The 15,150-nt window shown below is 55.3% G+C and overlaps 1 protein-coding gene across 1 annotated transcript in view; it reads right to left on the reverse strand.

Annotated features, from left to right (window-relative positions):
- FAM174B (family with sequence similarity 174 member B) overlaps positions 1–5,692 on the reverse strand; it is a 119,863-nt gene extending 114,171 nt beyond the window's left edge. Inside the window, exon 1 of the mRNA XM_069766263.1 lies at positions 5,274–5,692. Coding sequence (XP_069622364.1) covers positions 5,274–5,542 — 269 coding nt within the window. The 5' untranslated portion in view covers positions 5,543–5,692. The remainder of the gene's footprint in view (positions 1–5,273) is intronic.
- Positions 5,693–15,150: the final 9,458 nt, after the last annotated feature.

Below are 15,150 nucleotides of genomic sequence, written 5' to 3' on the forward strand. Positions count from 1 at the left end.
AAGCCACAACTTTATCTGGGAGAAACACTTATAGGTTTCAAACATTAATAAAAAGATCTTAAGGTACCTTCACACTGAGCAACTTTAGAACAATAACGATAGCGATCCGTGACGTTGCAGCGTCCTGGATAGCGATATCGTTGTGTTTGACACGCAGCAGCGATCAGGATCCTGCTGTGACATCGCTGGTCGGAGCTAGAAGGCCAGAACTTTATTTTGTCGCTGGATCACCCGCTGACATCGCTGAATCGGCATGTGTGACGCCGATCCAGCGATGTGTTCACTTGTAACCAGGGTAAACATCGGGTTACTAAGCGCAGGGCCGCGCTTAGTAACCCGATATTTACCCTGGTTACCATTGTAAATGTAAAAAAAAAAAAACACTACATACTTACATTCCGGTGTCTGTCGCGTCCCCCGGCGACAGCTTCCCTGCACTGTGTCAGCGCCGGCCGGCTGTAAAGCAGAGCACAGTGGTGACGTCACCGCTCTGCTTTACGGCCGGCGCTTACACAGTGCAGGGAAGCTGACGCCGGGGGACGTGACAGACACCGGAATGTAAGTATGTAGTGTTTTTTTTTTTTTACATTTACAATGGTAACAAGGGTAAACATCGGGTTACTAAGCGCGGCCCTGCGCTTAGTAACCCGATGTTTACCCTGGTTACCCAGGGACTTCGGCATCGTTGGTCGCTGGAGAGCTGTCTGTGTGACAGCTCTCCAGCGACCACACAACGACTAAACAGCGATGGGCATCGTTGTCTATATCGCTGCAGCGTCGCTTAATGTGACGGTACCTTTAGACCTGATGCTACTGATGTATTTACTTTGAGAAATCATCTCAGAATGGCTCTATGATCCTTTCTGAAAGTTTAACAATCTTTACCCACCCAGCTTGACTGACAGCTATACAGTGTCCCTTCTGCTGCTTAAGGCCGGAGTCACAGTTGCGAGTTCAATGCGAGAAACTCGCATCAAGTCCCAGCAATGCCGCCGGCACCAGGCACCGAAGCATGCGGCTGCATGTATTTCTATGCGGCCGCACTCTCCAGGAGGCAGTGCCGGGACTTGATGGGAGTTTCTCGCATTGAACTCGCAACTGTGACCCCGGCCTAAATCACACTCTGCTTAGTACAAGCTACTGAGGGTAAGTAAACTTATATTCAAAGTAAATACATCAATCCCATCAGGTGTAGGAGGTAAATATAATAATGCATGAAGTTTTGGATTGTGAAATCTGGTAACAGATCCACTTTAAGAGACTGGGTCATCTGAAATGACCTATTGTGTAAATCACGCTTGTGTTTTACATAGATTTAAACAAAATCTAAATACTGCCATTTATTTTTTTAATATCAGTCTTTATTATAACACAAAAATAAGTAATCTTGCAATTTTCACATGGTCCACGGGGCTATGCAAGAAGCATATTTCCTGTTAATTCAGGAAGAGTTTTCGGCAGGCTCATTATCTCATGGACAGGTAATACCTCTATACCCAGCTGATAACACAGGACCCACCATTCACAGTAGGGTGTGAATCACCCTAATAAGGCTGATACCACATATGTGGATTTCCTGAAACAAGTATGGAGGCAGAATGGCTCCAGTGGCCGCTGTGAAAATTGCAAGATTTCTCATTTTTATTCTCAATACAAAATGTCTGAAGGGCATGGAAGGCTGGGAATTCTGGCTGAGAAGGGTGCTTAGGTCTTTGATAAAAGGACTCAATGACTGACTACACGGAAACCCTTCACACCTCCACCAGACCCACTCCAGATCACTAAGGCTACTTTCACACTAGCGTCGGAATCTCCCCGTCGCAATGCGTCGGGGAGAAATTCCGACGCTAGCGTTTAACGTACTGCACAATGGAGGCAGCGGATGCATTTCTCCGGCGCATCCGCTGCCCCATTGTAAGGTGCAGGGAGGTGGGGGCGGAGTTCCGGCCGCGCATGCGCGGTCGGAAAAAGCGGTCCGTCAGGAGCAAAAAAACGTTACATGTAGCGTTTTTTGCTCCCGACGGTCCGCAAAAGCACGAAGCATCCGTCGCTCGATGGATGCGACGTGTGGCAATCCGTCGCAAATGCGTCCTCAATACAAGTCTATGGGGAAAAAACGCATCCTGCAAGCACTTTTGCAGGATGCGTTTTTTCTGCAAAACGACGCATTGTGACGGATTGCAGAAAACGCTAGTGTGAAAGTAGCCTTAGTCATTCAGAAACTTTCCAGATAAAGGGATGCAAGTTTGCAAATATATTTTTTCTGGTTATCCATTAAAGGTATGACTATTAGAATACTTTCGGTTTTGTTTGGGGCATAAAAATATTTACTGTACATCCAATGAAAAATGTGACTTGAAATTGAAATTTTTGTTTTACAAAACCTAGTGACGCATTCCCTTTAGTAATACGCTCAGAGTTTAATAGTGGTTTATTAATTAGGATTAAGCTATCTATTACTAGGCAGTGTATATAGAAATGTATACATGAATGTATTGTTTCCATCCCAGATGCTGCAGCCATGGACACGCACTCACACTGAACTTTAATGACCCCTATGTTAGCAAGTTTGTGTACTTTTAGTGATCTTTAGTATGAACCCTGTTGAAGGCATCACAAGACATCTGCTAGAGATCTACAGGTCCAGTCCTTAGGGATGGAAGTTCTCGTCTGACAGCTGACTACCCTAAGCCGAGGTTGGTGTGCCTATATAGGGTTACCGAAGTGTGGGGACGTCTAGGGGACCACAGGATAGGGGGTCCAGTGCCGGCAACGTCTGCGCCATATGTGAGCACAGCAGGTAAAGGTGAACATGAATGTACAAGTGCATGTATGAGTGAGTATGCAGACACATCACTACAAGAATCACAACTGTAAAACTATCACAGTCATCATCTAAAGTAAAATAATAAATATTTTGTAAATATATTTAATCACTTATTTACTGGATCTGAACTGTATACTATATTTATCCTCCAGAGCTAAATTCACAATTCAGCAAAATCAGTAAATGTATTCCGACAGAATTTCATCCGATGCGGTGTATCCTGCTGGCATTGTACGGTAATCTGACAAATTAACTATTTCACTGGCAGTTTGGCTGATCTGCACACTAGCTGGACGACTGTTTACAGTAACAACCACGAGAATTATGATTACAGCTCTTAAGTATAAGGCCCCATTCAGACGTTCAGGTTTGAACTAGTTGTAATTCTGCACGTGGTAACATGCTGCATCCAATGCACCCAAATGGGGAATCTTAGGAGCGTGATCACGATGAGGAAGCACAGCGTTTAGGATGCAGCGTATTTGCCCTATGTTCTAATCCTGCCGGTGAATCTGCATGTGTTCGCTGAACCGTGTGGATTTAGCGCATCCAATACGTTTCTATTGGGGAAATGTCTGTTGCACAGGCTAACGTCTCCGCTGGAGATAACGGACATGCTGTGGATTGTAAACTAACACCGTGGGTGAGTTTACGCAGCGTCAGAAAGAAGCACAGTGGGCACGGGATTTCTATAAATTCCATCCACTGTGCTTGTATCATAAAACGCAACGTTGACACAGCGCAGGTGAGCTACATCCAAAGCACTGCTATCCCATACCTCCGACACACACATACACTGGAAAGCACTGTGCAGATTTTTGTTTATGGAGCAAAACATTAAAAAACTCATTTGAGAGTAGAAGGAATGCTGATTATTGTTCTGAAAAAGCCACAGATCCGTCCAATTGAATGACAAACCCCATGCGGATCCACTGACACATAAATCAGACTGCTGCTGCGGATCCTCTTGCCACAGGCAAATCCTGAACACGTGAACATGTCCTAACACAGGCAGTAACTCAGGATCAGCACAACATAAGGAAAGCAAAGTTTTACAGAGTTTCTTAACTTTCTATGTACATCATATATATATATAGATAGAAAAAAAATAAAATACAGATTAAAGATGGACACAGAAGTAATCAATCGGTCAGTGGGCCAGGATTCCTGTTTGGGCCCATTTGCATGACATTCTGTGTTTGGCTATGGAGCTCCATTGCTACTTGTTGGGACCCTATTAATAAAGCTAAGAATAATTAGACCCAAGGATTGATGCCAGGCGGCTTACCTATGGGCATCTTCACAGTAACTTGTGCCCCATGCCACTGCTGCCCACTGGAAAACCTCGCAGTACCCTGACGGGCAGTACCAGCCTGCAGGTCGCAGTACCCTGACGGGCAGTGCCAGCCTGCAGCTCGCAGTACCCTGACGGGCAGTACCAGCCTGCAGCTCGCAGCATCTGACGGGCAGTGCCAGCCTGCAGCTCGCAGTACCCTGATGGGCAGTACCAGTCTGCATCCCCGCAGTACCCTGACGGGCAGTGCCAGCCTGCAGCTTGCAGTACCCTGACGGGCAATGCCAGCCTGCAGCTCGCAGTACCCTGACGGGCAGTGCCAGCCTGCAGCTCGCAGTACCCTGACGGGCAGTGCCAGCCTGCAGCTCACAGTACCCTGACGGGCAATACCAGCCTGCAGCCTCGCAGTACCTAACGGGCAATACCAGCCTGCAGCTTCACAGTACCTGACGGGCAGTACCAGCCTGCAGCCTCGCAGTACCTGACGGGCAATACCAGCCTGCAGCTTCACAGTACCTGACGGGCAGTACCAGCCTGCAGCCTCGCAGTACCTGACGGGCAATACCAGCCTGCAGCTTCACAGTACCTGACGGGCAGTACCAGCCTGCAGCCTCGCAGTACCTGACGGGCAATACCAGCCTGCAGCCTCGCAGTACCTGACGGGCAATACCAGCCTGCAGCCTCGCAGTACCTGACGGGCAATACCAGCCTGCAGCCTCGCAGTACCTGACGGGCAATACCAGCCTGCAGCCTCGCAGTACCTGACGGGCAGTACCAGCCTGCAGCTCGCAGTACCCTGATGGGCAGTACCAGCCTGCAGCCTCACAGTACCCTGACGGGCAGTGCCAGCCTGCAGCTCGCAGCATCTGACGGGCAGTGCCAGCCTGCAGCTCGCAGTACCCTGATGGGCAGTACCAGTCTGCAGCTCGCAGTACCCTGACGGGCAGTACCAGCCTGCAGCTCGCAGTACCCTGACTGGCAGTACCAGTACACTAACGGGCAGTACCAGCCTGCAGCTCGCAGTACCCTGACGGGCAGTACCAGCCTGCAGCACACAGTGCCCTGACGGGCAATATCAGCCTGCAGCACACAGTACCCTGACTGGCAGTACCAGTACACTGACGGGCAGTACCAGCCTGCAGCTCGCAGTACCTGAATATCTTGACGATGAGGCAGGCGATGAGGAAGGTGCTGAAGCCGCACACGAAAATGAAGACGCTCTTGATGGTGGGCATGTACTGCCCTATGTTGCTGAAGCGGGTCACCCTGGCAGTGTCGTTGCCCTGTGAGTCCGGAGTGGGCAGGCTGCTGTTACTGGACATGAGGGAGAGGGATTCCTCCTGCTCCCGCCTGTACACGGCGCTGCCCAGGGCGGCACACAGCAGCAGGCACACAGCGCAGCTCTGCAGGACGACCCTCATCTTCTGCCCCCTCTAGTACCACAGCGCGGGGGAACGAGCACTGGAAGCTGTGCCACCTCAGCCGGTGCCCGTGTGTCCGCCCCTCTCTGTGCCCGCCAGTCCCGGCTGCACGATCCTGCTCTCGGCTGGAGCTCCGCTCACACTGCAGGAAATGGGAGCGGGAACCCGGAAGGATTATTACACCACGTTGCAGCGAATCATTAGATGAGGGAATACAGGGGAGGGCAGAGGAAAGCGGGCACAGACAGGACCCTCATCACAGCCCTCCCTGCCATCACTGACAGCCATAGTGGGCACAGACAGGACCCTCATCACAGCCCTCCCTGCCATCACTGACAGCCATAGTGGGCACAGACAGGACCCTCATCACAGCCCTCCCTGCCATCACTGACAGCCATAGTGGGCACAGACAGGACCCTCATCACAGCCCTCCCTGCCATCACTGACAGCCATAGTGGGCACAGACAGGACCCTCATCACAGCCCTCCCTGCCATCACTGACCGCCATAGTGGGCACAGACAGGACCCTCATCACAGCCCTCCCTACCATCACTGACAGCCATAGTGGGCACAGACAGGACCCTCATCACAGCCCTCCCTGCCATCACTGACCGCCATAGTGGGCACAGACAGGACCCTCATCACAGCCCTCCCTACCATCACTGACAGCCATAGTAGGCACAGACAGGACCCTCATCACAGCCCTCCCTGCCATCACTGACAGCCATAGTGGGCACAGACAGGACCCTCATCACAGCCCTCCCTGCCATCACTGACAGCCATAGTGGGTACAGACAGGACCCTCATCACAGCCCTCCCTGCCATCACTGACCGCCATAGTGGGCACAGACAGGACCCTCATCACAGCCCTCCCTACCATCACTGACAGCCATAGTGGGCACAGACAGGACCCTCATCACAGCCCTCCCTACCATCACTGATAGCCATAGTGGGCACAGACAGGACCCTCATCACAGCCCTCCCTGCCATCACTGATAGCCATAGTGGGCACAGACAGGACCCTCATCACAGCCCTCCCTGCCATCACTGACAGCCATAGTGGGCACAGACAGGACCCTCATCACAGCCCTCCCTACCATCACTAACAGCCATAGTGGGCACAGACAGGACCCTCATCACAGCCCTCCCTGCCATCACTAACAGCCATAGTGGGCACAGACAGGACCCTCATCACAGCCCTCCCTGCCATCACTGACCGCCATAGTGGGCACAGACAGGACCCTCATCACAGCCCTCCCTACCATCACTGACAGCCATAGTGGGCACAGACAGGACCCTCATCACAGCCCTCCCTACCATCACTGATAGCCATAGTGGGCACAGACAGGACCCTCATCACAGCCCTCCCTGCCATCACTGATAGCCATAGTGGGCACAGACAGGACCCTCATCACAGCCCTCCCTGCCATCACTGACAGCCATAGTGGGCACAGACAGGACCCTCATCACAGCCCTCCCTACCATCACTAACAGCCATAGTGGGCACAGACAGGACCCTCATCACAGCCCTCCCTGCCATCACTGATAGCCATAGTGGGCACAGACAGGACCCTCATCACAGCCCTCCCTGCTATCACTGACCGCCATAGTGGGCACAGGCAGGACCCTCATCACAGCCCTCCCTGCCATCACTGACAGCCATAGTGGGCACAGACAGGACCCTCATCACAGCCCTCCCTACCATCACTAACAGCCATAGTGGGCACAGACAGGACCCTCATCACAGCCCTCCCTGCCATCACTGATAGCCATAGTGGGCACAGACAGGACCCTCATCACAGCCCTCCCTGCCATCACTGATAGCCATAGTGGGCACAGACAGGACCCTCATCACAGCCCTCCCTGCCATCACTGATAGCCATAGTGGGCACAGACAGGACCCTCATCACAGCCCTCCCTGCTATCACTGACCGCCATAGTGGGCACAGGCAGGACCCTCATCACAGCCCTCCCTGCCATCACTGACAGCCATAGTGGGCACAGACAGGACCCTCATCACAGCCCTCCCTACCATCACTGATAGCCATAGTGGGCACAGACAGGACCCTCATCACAGCCCTCCCTGCCATCACTGATAGCCATAGTGGGCACAGACAGGACCCTCATCACAGCCCTCCCTGCCATCACTGACAGCCATAGTGGGCACAGACAGGACCCTCATCACAGCCCTCCCTACCATCACTAACAGCCATAGTGGGCACAGACAGGACCCTCATCACAGCCCTCCCTGCCATCACTAACAGCCATAGTGGGCACAGACAGGACCCTCATCACAGCCCTCCCTGCCATCACTTATGGCCATAGTGGGCACATACAGGACCCTCATCACAGCCCTCCCTGCCATCACTGACAGCCATTGTGGGCACAGACAGGACCCTCATCACAGCCCTCTCTGCCATCACTTATGGCCATAGTGGGCCCAGACAGGACCCTCATCACAGCCCTCCCTGCCATCACTGATAGCCATAGTGGGCACAGACAGGACCCTCATCACAGCCCTCCCTGCCATCACTGATAGCCATAGTGGGCACAGACAGGACCCTCATCACAGCCCTCCCTGCTATCACTGACCGCCATAGTGGGCACAGGCAGGACCCTCATCACAGCCCTCCCTGCCATCACTGACCGCCATAGTGGGCACAGACAGGACCCTCATCACAGCCCTCCCTGCCATCACTGATAGCCATAGTGGGCACAGACAGGACCCTCATCACAGCCCTCCCTGCTATCACTGACCGCCATAGTGGGCACAGACAGGACCCTCATCACAGCCCTCCCTGCCATCACTGACAGCCATAGTGGGCACAGACAGGACCCTCATCACAGCCCTCCCTGCCATCACTAACAGCCATAGTGGGCACAGACAGGACCCTCATCACAGCCCTCCCTGCCATCACTTATGGCCATAGTGGGCACATACAGGACCCTCATCACAGCCCTCCCTGCCATCACTGACAGCCATAGTGGGCACAGTCAGGACCCTCATCACAGCCCTCCCTGCCATCACTGACAGCCATAGTGGGCACAGACAGGACCCTCATCACAGCCCTCTCTGCCATCACTTATGGCCATAGTGGGCCCAGACAGGACCCTCATCACAGCCCTCCCTGCCATCACTGATAGCCATAGTGGGCACAGACAGGACCCTCATCACAGCCCTCCCTACCATCACTGATAGCCATAGTGGGCACAGACAGGACCCTCATCACAGCCCTCCCTGCCATCACTGATAGCCATAGTGGGCACAGACAGGACCCTCATCACAGCCCTCCCTGCCATCACTGATAGCCATAGTGGGCACAGACAGGACCCTCATCACAGCCCTCCCTGCCATCACTGATAGCCATAGTGGGCACAGACAGGACCCTCATCACAGCCCTCCCTGCTATCACTGACCGCCATAGTGGGCACAGGCAGGACCCTCATCACAGCCCTCCCTGCCATCACTGACAGCCATAGTGGGCACAGACAGGACCCTCATCACAGCCCTCCCTACCATCACTGATAGCCATAGTGGGCACAGACAGGACCCTCATCACAGCCCTCCCTGCCATCACTGATAGCCATAGTGGGCACAGACAGGACCCTCATCACAGCCCTCCCTGCCATCACTGACAGCCATAGTGGGCACAGACAGGACCCTCATCACAGCCCTCCCTACCATCACTAACAGCCATAGTGGGCACAGACAGGACCCTCATCACAGCCCTCCCTGCCATCACTAACAGCCATAGTGGGCACAGACAGGACCCTCATCACAGCCCTCCCTGCCATCACTTATGGCCATAGTGGGCACATACAGGACCCTCATCACAGCCCTCCCTGCCATCACTGACAGCCATTGTGGGCACAGACAGGACCCTCATCACAGCCCTCTCTGCCATCACTTATGGCCATAGTGGGCCCAGACAGGACCCTCATCACAGCCCTCCCTGCCATCACTGATAGCCATAGTGGGCACAGACAGGACCCTCATCACAGCCCTCCCTGCCATCACTGATAGCCATAGTGGGCACAGACAGGACCCTCATCACAGCCCTCCCTGCTATCACTGACCGCCATAGTGGGCACAGGCAGGACCCTCATCACAGCCCTCCCTGCCATCACTGACCGCCATAGTGGGCACAGACAGGACCCTCATCACAGCCCTCCCTGCCATCACTGATAGCCATAGTGGGCACAGACAGGACCCTCATCACAGCCCTCCCTGCTATCACTGACCGCCATAGTGGGCACAGACAGGACCCTCATCACAGCCCTCCCTGCCATCACTGACAGCCATAGTGGGCACAGACAGGACCCTCATCACAGCCCTCCCTGCCATCACTAACAGCCATAGTGGGCACAGACAGGACCCTCATCACAGCCCTCCCTGCCATCACTTATGGCCATAGTGGGCACATACAGGACCCTCATCACAGCCCTCCCTGCCATCACTGACAGCCATAGTGGGCACAGTCAGGACCCTCATCACAGCCCTCCCTGCCATCACTGACAGCCATAGTGGGCACAGACAGGACCCTCATCACAGCCCTCTCTGCCATCACTTATGGCCATAGTGGGCCCAGACAGGACCCTCATCACAGCCCTCCCTGCCATCACTGATAGCCATAGTGGGCACAGACAGGACCCTCATCACAGCCCTCCCTGCCATCACTGATAGCCATAGTGGGCACAGACAGGACCCTCATCACAGCCCTCCCTGCTATCACTGACCGCCATAGTGGGCACAGGCAGGACCCTCATCACAGCCCTCCCTGCCATCACTGACAGCCATAGTGGGCACAGACAGGACCCTCATCACAGCCCTCCCTGCCATCACTGACCGCCATAGTGGGCACAGACAGGACCCTCATCACAGCCCTCCCTGCCATCACTGACAGCCATAGTGGGTACAGACAGGACCCTCATCACAGCCCTCCCTGCCATCACTGACCGCCATAGTGGGCACAGACAGGACCCTCATCACAGCCCTCCCTACCATCACTGACAGCCATAGTGGGCACAGACAGGACCCTCATCACAGCCCTCCCTACCATCACTGACAGCCATAGTAGGCACAGACAGGACCCTCATCACAGCCCTCCCTGCCATCACTGACAGCCATAGTGGGCACAGACAGGACCCTCATCACAGCCCTCCCTGCCATCACTGACCGCCATAGTGGGCACAGACAGGACCCTCATCACAGCCCTCCCTGCCATCACTGACAGCCATAGTGGGTACAGACAGGACCCTCATCACAGCCCTCCCTGCCATCACTGACCGCCATAGTGGGCACAGACAGGACCCTCATCACAGCCCTCCCTACCATCACTGACAGCCATAGTGGGCACAGACAGGACCCTCATCACAGCCCTCCCTACCATCACTGATAGCCATAGTGGGCACAGACAGGACCCTCATCACAGCCCTCCCTGCCATCACTGATAGCCATAGTGGGCACAGACAGGACCCTCATCACAGCCCTCCCTGCCATCACTGACAGCCATAGTGGGCACAGACAGGACCCTCATCACAGCCCTCCCTACCATCACTAACAGCCATAGTGGGCACAGACAGGACCCTCATCACAGCCCTCCCTGCCATCACTAACAGCCATAGTGGGCACAGACAGGACCCTCATCACAGCCCTCCCTGCCATCACTGACCGCCATAGTGGGCACAGACAGGACCCTCATCACAGCCCTCCCTACCATCACTGACAGCCATAGTGGGCACAGACAGGACCCTCATCACAGCCCTCCCTACCATCACTGATAGCCATAGTGGGCACAGACAGGACCCTCATCACAGCCCTCCCTGCCATCACTGATAGCCATAGTGGGCACAGACAGGACCCTCATCACAGCCCTCCCTGCCATCACTGACAGCCATAGTGGGCACAGACAGGACCCTCATCACAGCCCTCCCTACCATCACTAACAGCCATAGTGGGCACAGACAGGACCCTCATCACAGCCCTCCCTGCCATCACTGATAGCCATAGTGGGCACAGACAGGACCCTCATCACAGCCCTCCCTGCTATCACTGACCGCCATAGTGGGCACAGGCAGGACCCTCATCACAGCCCTCCCTGCCATCACTGACAGCCATAGTGGGCACAGACAGGACCCTCATCACAGCCCTCCCTACCATCACTGATAGCCATAGTGGGCACAGACAGGACCCTCATCACAGCCCTCCCTGCCATCACTGATAGCCATAGTGGGCACAGACAGGACCCTCATCACAGCCCTCCCTGCCATCACTGATAGCCATAGTGGGCACAGACAGGACCCTCATCACAGCCCTCCCTGCCATCACTGATAGCCATAGTGGGCACAGACAGGACCCTCATCACAGCCCTCCCTGCTATCACTGACCGCCATAGTGGGCACAGGCAGGACCCTCATCACAGCCCTCCCTGCCATCACTGACAGCCATAGTGGGCACAGACAGGACCCTCATCACAGCCCTCCCTACCATCACTGATAGCCATAGTGGGCACAGACAGGACCCTCATCACAGCCCTCCCTGCCATCACTGATAGCCATAGTGGGCACAGACAGGACCCTCATCACAGCCCTCCCTGCCATCACTGACAGCCATAGTGGGCACAGACAGGACCCTCATCACAGCCCTCCCTACCATCACTAACAGCCATAGTGGGCACAGACACGACCCTCATCACAGCCCTCCCTGCCATCACTAACAGCCATAGTGGGCACAGACAGGACCCTCATCACAGCCCTCCCTGCCATCACTTATGGCCATAGTGGGCACATACAGGACCCTCATCACAGCCCTCCCTGCCATCACTGACAGCCATAGTGGGCACAGACAGGACCCTCATCACAGCCCTCTCTGCCATCACTTATGGCCATAGTGGGCCCAGACAGGACCCTCATCACAGCCCTCCCTGCCATCACTGATAGCCATAGTGGGCACAGACAGGACCCTCATCACAGCCCTCCCTGCCATCACTGATAGCCATAGTGGGCACAGACAGGACCCTCATCACAGCCCTCCCTGCTATCACTGACCGCCATAGTGGGCACAGGCAGGACCCTCATCACAGCCCTCCCTGCCATCACTGACCGCCATAGTGGGCACAGACAGGACCCTCATCACAGCCCTCCCTGCCATCACTGATAGCCATAGTGGGCACAGACAGGACCCTCATCACAGCCCTCCCTGCTATCACTGACCGCCATAGTGGGCACAGACAGGACCCTCATCACAGCCCTCCCTGCCATCACTTATGGCCATAGTGGGCACATACAGGACCCTCATCACAGCCCTCCCTGCCATCACTGACAGCCATAGTGGGCACAGTCAGGACCCTCATCACAGCCCTCCCTGCCATCACTGACAGCCATAGTGGGCACAGACAGGACCCTCATCACAGCCCTCTCTGCCATCACTTATGGCCATAGTGGGCCCAGACAGGACCCTCATCACAGCCCTCCCTGCCATCACTGATAGCCATAGTGGGCACAGACAGGACGCTCATCACAGCCCTCCCTGCCATCACTGATAGCCATAGTGGGCACAGACAGGACCCTCATCACAGCCCTCCCTGCTATCACTGACCGCCATAGTGGGCACAGGCAGGACCCTCATCACAGCCCTCCCTGCCATCACTGACAGCCATAGTGGGCACAGACAGGACCCTCATCACAGCCCTCCCTGCCATCACTGATAGCCATAGTGGGCACAGACAGGACCCTCATCACAGCCCTCCCTGCTATCACTGACCGCCATAGTGGGCACAGACAGGACCCTCATCACAGCCCTCCCTGCCATCACTGACAGCCATAGTGGGCACAGACAGGACCCTCATCACAGCCCTCCCTGCCATCACTGATAGCCATAGTGGGCACAGACAGGACCCTCATCACAGCCCTCCCTGCTATCACTGACCGCCATAGTGGGCACAGACAGGACCCTCATCACAGCCCTCCCTGCCATCACTGACAGCCATAGTGGGTACAGACAGGACCCTCATCACAGCCCTCCCTGCCATCACTGACAGCCATAGTGGGCACAGACAGGACCCTCATCACAGCCCTCCCTGCCATCACTGACAGCCATAGTGGGCACAGACAGGACCCTCATCACAGCCCTCCCTGCCATCACTTATGGCCATAGTGGGCACATACAGGACCCTCATCACAGCCCTCCCTGCCATCACTGACAGCCATAGTGGGCACAGTCAGGACCCTCATCACAGCCCTCCCTGCCATCACTGACAGCCATAGTGGGCACAGACAGGACCCTCATCACAGCCCTCTCTGCCATCACTTATGGCCATAGTGGGCCCAGACAGGACCCTCATCACAGCCCTCCCTGCCATCACTGACAGCCATAGTGGGCACAGACAGGACCCTCATCACAGCCCTCTCTGCCATCACTTATGGCCATAGTGGGCACAGACAAGACCCTCATCACAGCCCTCCCTGCCATCAATGATAGCCATAGTGGGCACAGACAGGACCCTCATCACAGCCCTCCCTGCCATCACTGACAGCCATAGTGGGCACAGACAGGACCCTCATCACAGCCCTCTCTGCCATCACTTATGGCCATAGTGGGCACAGACAAGACCCTCATCACAGCCCTCCCTGCCGTCACTGACAGCCATAGTGGGCACAGACAGGACCCTCATCTCAGCCCTCCCTGCCATCACTGACAGCCATAGTGGGCACAGACAGGACCCTCATCACAGCCCTCCCTGCCATCACTGACAGCCATAGTGGGCACAGACAGGACCCTCATCACAGCCCTCTCTGCCATCACTTATGGCCATAGTGGGCACAGACAGGACCCTCATCACAGCCCTCCCTGCCATCACTGACAGCCATAATGGGCACAGACAGGACCCTCATCACAGCCCTCTCTGACATCACTTATGGCCATAGTGGGCACAGACAAGACCCTCATCATAGCCCTCCCTGCCATTACTGACAGCCATAGTGGGCACAGACAGGACCCTCATCACAGCCCTCTCTGCCATCACTTATGGCCATAGTGGGCACAGACAAGACCCTCATCACAGCCCTCCCTGCCGTCACTGACAACCATAGTGGGCACAGACAGGACCCTCATCTCAGCGCTCCCTGCCATCACTGACAGCCATAGTGGGCACAGACAGGACCCTCATCACAGCCCTCCCTGCCATCACTGACAGCCATAGTGGGCACAGACAGGACCCTCATCACAGCCCTCTCTGCCATCACTGACAGCCATAGTGGGCACAGACAGGACACTCATCACAGTCCTCTCTGCCATCACTGACAGCCATAGTGGGCACAGACAGGACCCTCATCACAGCCCTCCCTGCCATCACTGACAGCCATAGTGGGCACAGACAGGACCCTCATCACAGCCCTCCCTGCCATCACTGACAGCCATTGTGGGCACAGACAGGACACTCATCACAGTCCTCTCTGCCATCACTGACAGCCATAGTGGGCACAGACAGGACCCTCATCACAGCCCTCCCTACCATCACAGACAGCCATAGTGGTCACAGACAGGACCCTCATCACAGCCCTCCCTGCCATCACTGACAGCCATAGCGGGCACAGACAGGACCCTCATC

Source organism: Ranitomeya imitator, chromosome 4 (genome assembly GCF_032444005.1).
Source record: "Ranitomeya imitator isolate aRanImi1 chromosome 4, aRanImi1.pri, whole genome shotgun sequence".
NCBI classification, from domain to species: Eukaryota; Metazoa; Chordata; class Amphibia; order Anura; family Dendrobatidae; genus Ranitomeya; species Ranitomeya imitator.